Genomic DNA, 3,319 nt, shown 5'->3' with positions numbered 1-3,319 from the left:
CTCAGGGAGTTCTTTCGGAACTGAACACCAGGCTGGACGAAGGTAGCAGGTCTCTCAATGACGCTGACGCCGCCAAGAAGAAGCTGACTGTGGAAAATTCTGACCTCCTCAGGCAGTTGGAAGAGGCAGAGAACCAGATTAGCCAGCTGAGCAAGATTAAGGCCTCGCTTTCCATGCAACTTGAGGAAAACAAGAAAATGGCAGAGGAGGAGAGCAGGGTAAGTTGGGAAAACATCATATAAATATATAAAAATGCATAGATTAATAAATAAAAATGAATAAATGAAAAAATAGGTATATGCATTACATTACAATTACAATACATTACAAATACAATTTACTTACATGCCAAAATGACATGAAATTACCACCTCCCCAGGAACGCGCATCACTGTTGGGCAAGTACCGCAACCTGGAACATGACATTGATGGCCTGAGGGAGCAGGTAGATGCTGAGGCTGAAGCTAAGACTGATGGACAGCGCCAACTGGCTAAGGCCGAGGGTGAAGCCCACATGTGGCGTTCAAAGTACGAGACAGAAGGTTTGGCCCGCGCCGAAGAGCTTGAAGCCGCTAGATTGAAGATTGCTGCCCGTCTGGATGAGGCTGAGTCTCAAATTGAACAGCTTAATGTTAAGAACAGCAATCTTGAAAAGCAAAGGCAAAAACTGACCTCCGATTTCGAAAGTGAACAGGCTGCTGCTGAACGAGCACAGAGCCTTGCTCTGGCCGCTGAAAAGCGCCAGAAGAGCTTCGAAAGATCCATCAATGAATGGAAACAAAAGGTTGATGATCTGGCAGCTGATCTTGACGCCTCCCAAAAGGAATGCCGCAACTATGCTACAGAGCTCTTCCGTTCCAAGGCTATGTACGAAGAGAACCTCCAGCAGCTGGATGCTGCACGTCGGGAAAACAAGGCATTCAGCGACGAGATCAAGGACCTCATGGACCAGATCACAGAGGGTGCTCGATCACTCCATGATATTGAGAAGAATGCCAAGCGCCTGGAGATCGAGAAGGAAGAGTTGCAGGCTGCCCTGGAAGAAGCTGAATCTGCTCTGGAACAGGAGGAGAACAAGGTTCTCCGCGGCCAGTTGGAGCTCAGCCAGGTTAGGCAGGAGATTGACCGTCGCATCCAGGAGAAGGAGGAAGAATTCAATAATACCAGGTAAATTACATCACTATCATCATTATCATCGTTATATTCATTTGCATCACACATACAACCCAAGAAATCCGTTTAGGTTATCTAATTCCAATAACCTTTTTTTTTTTTTTTTCAGGAAAGTCCACCAGCAAGCACTCGACAACATGCAGACAACTTTGGAGTCTGAGGCCAGAGCAAAGGCCGAGGCACTGCGTCTCAAGAAGAAGCTGGAATCTGACATTTCCGAGCTTGAAATTGCCCTTGATCATTCTACTAAAGCTTACAACGAGCTTCAGAGGAGCTACAAGAAGGTTCAGAATGAGTACAAAGACCTCCAGGTGAAACTTGAGGAAGAACAGCGCCTTGCCTCCGATTACCGTGAACAGTATGCAGGTGCTGAGCGCCGCGCCAATCAAATCAACAGCGAGCTGGAGGAGTCCCGCACTCTGCTGGAGCAGTCTGACAGAGGCCGCCGACAGGCCGAGTCCAACCTTCTTGAGGCAAATGATCAGCTCAGTGATCTCAACGCCCAGTACAGCGCTCTTTCCATTGCTAAGAAGAAGCTTGAGGGAGAGTACCAGGCACTTCAGGTACAGTATATATATTGCTTCATTGTTTTAGAAAATATTTATAAATCATCAGAAACTGCTATAACGCAGTGAAAAAAAGAATGTAGTGTATGATTTTTACGACTATTAATGCATCTCCACTTTTTTTTTCATTACAGTCCGACATCGACGAGATGGCGAAGGAGGCCAAGAACTCCGAAGAGAAGGCAAAGAAGGCCATGGTGGACGCCGCACGTCTAGCTGATGAACTCCGCGCTGAGCAGGAACACGCCCAGAGCCAGGAGAAGATGCGTAAGACTTTGGAGGCAGCCCTCAAAGAAGTGCAGGCAAAGCTTGAGGAGAGCGAGACCTATATCGCGAAGACAGGCAAGAAGGCCGTTGCTAAACTGGAGACCCGCGTCCGTGAACTGGAAAGCCAATTCGACGATGAAGCCCGCCGCCACTCTGACGCCCAAAAGAACCTGAGAAAGTGTGAGAGGCGTATCAAGGAGCTCACCTTCCAGGCAGATGAGGACAAGAAGAACCACGAAAGGATGCAGGACCTCGTTGATGGCCTTCAACAGAAGATCAAGACCTACAAGAGGCAGATCGAGGAGGCCGAGGAGATTGCTGCTCTCAACCTGGCTAAGTACCGCAAGGCCCAACAGGAGCTCGAGGAATTGCACGCTTTTTAGAACAAAAAACATCACCAAACTGCCCTACACTCCAGTGACGGTTATCTAAGGACTACGAGAAAACCTCAAAATAAATAATATCAATGCCATGCGCTTCTGTGTTCGCATGAACTCATGCTACGAATGGAACGATAGAAAACCTTTTTTCTCACTTAACAAAGTGAATAAAATTTATTGGATATACTGGGCTTATTTTGTCAAAGTAACATGCTCACAATCATATGAGCCCCCTTGCAGCAAATGTATTCTTCATCATAGATATGGCGATCATTCTGTTGTGAGATAGAAAATAAATTTGGCAAAAAGTTTATCCATCATTTTACTCATAAATACAAATCAAAACTCTTCGAGAAAACAATATATTCTGAATCCAGAAACCCAAATATACATACATACATACATGTGTGTGTGTGTGTGTGTGTGTGTGTGTGTGTGTGTGTGCGATTACAGCATAGGAGGCAGTCATGGGCAAAAAACAAATGGGAAGAAATCGTAGAAGCACTGTTCCCAAAAGGTTAATAGATCTTAATCGAATAGTATAGGCTAACGGTGAGAGATGTCTTGATAATATCCTTTTAAGAGCGCTAGGTCGCAGAATGGAGGAAACAGGAAGAATCTTCCAGAGTTTACCAGTGACAAGGATGAAAGTATGGAAATGATGGTTAACTCTTGCATAATGGATATAGGCTGTATGGAGGTGAGCTACAGTCACTGTTTTCACTTTTAAGAATTTTCCTGATTTTAAGGTATTTCTAATCCTGTTATGTATGATCAGGAGTTTTCTCAGGAATTTCTAAAATTTTAAGAATTTTAATAGGAATGATCAGCTTTGTTGAATTCTGAGCGAAAAATAAGAATATTCATTGTTTTGGTTTACTCTGTTAGGTAAAGTGAATACATAACAATACTAAATAAGCCGCTATGCTGGAA

At 44.6% G+C, this 3,319-nt stretch overlaps 1 protein-coding gene across 1 annotated transcript in view; it reads left to right on the top strand.

The window, feature by feature from the left end:
• The window catches only part of LOC127007448 (myosin heavy chain, muscle-like), a 10,364-nt gene extending 7,667 nt beyond the window's left edge, over positions 1 to 2,697 (top strand). Inside the window, exons 19-22 of the mRNA XM_050878487.1 lie at positions 1 to 218; positions 380 to 1,167; positions 1,283 to 1,736; positions 1,874 to 2,697. The exon at positions 1 to 218 is cut by the window's left edge and continues 28 nt beyond it. Of these exons, the coding sequence (XP_050734444.1) occupies positions 1 to 218; positions 380 to 1,167; positions 1,283 to 1,736; positions 1,874 to 2,389 (1,976 nt within the window). The 3' untranslated portion in view covers positions 2,390 to 2,697. The remainder of the gene's footprint in view (positions 219 to 379; positions 1,168 to 1,282; positions 1,737 to 1,873) is intronic.
• Positions 2,698 to 3,319: the final 622 nt, after the last annotated feature.

The sequence above is a fragment of the Eriocheir sinensis genome, chromosome 35 (assembly GCF_024679095.1).
Source record: "Eriocheir sinensis breed Jianghai 21 chromosome 35, ASM2467909v1, whole genome shotgun sequence".
In the NCBI taxonomy this organism is placed as follows: domain Eukaryota; kingdom Metazoa; phylum Arthropoda; class Malacostraca; order Decapoda; family Varunidae; genus Eriocheir; species Eriocheir sinensis.
Note: the sequence above shows the minus strand (reverse complement) of the source record. Positions and strands in the feature narration are given on the sequence as shown.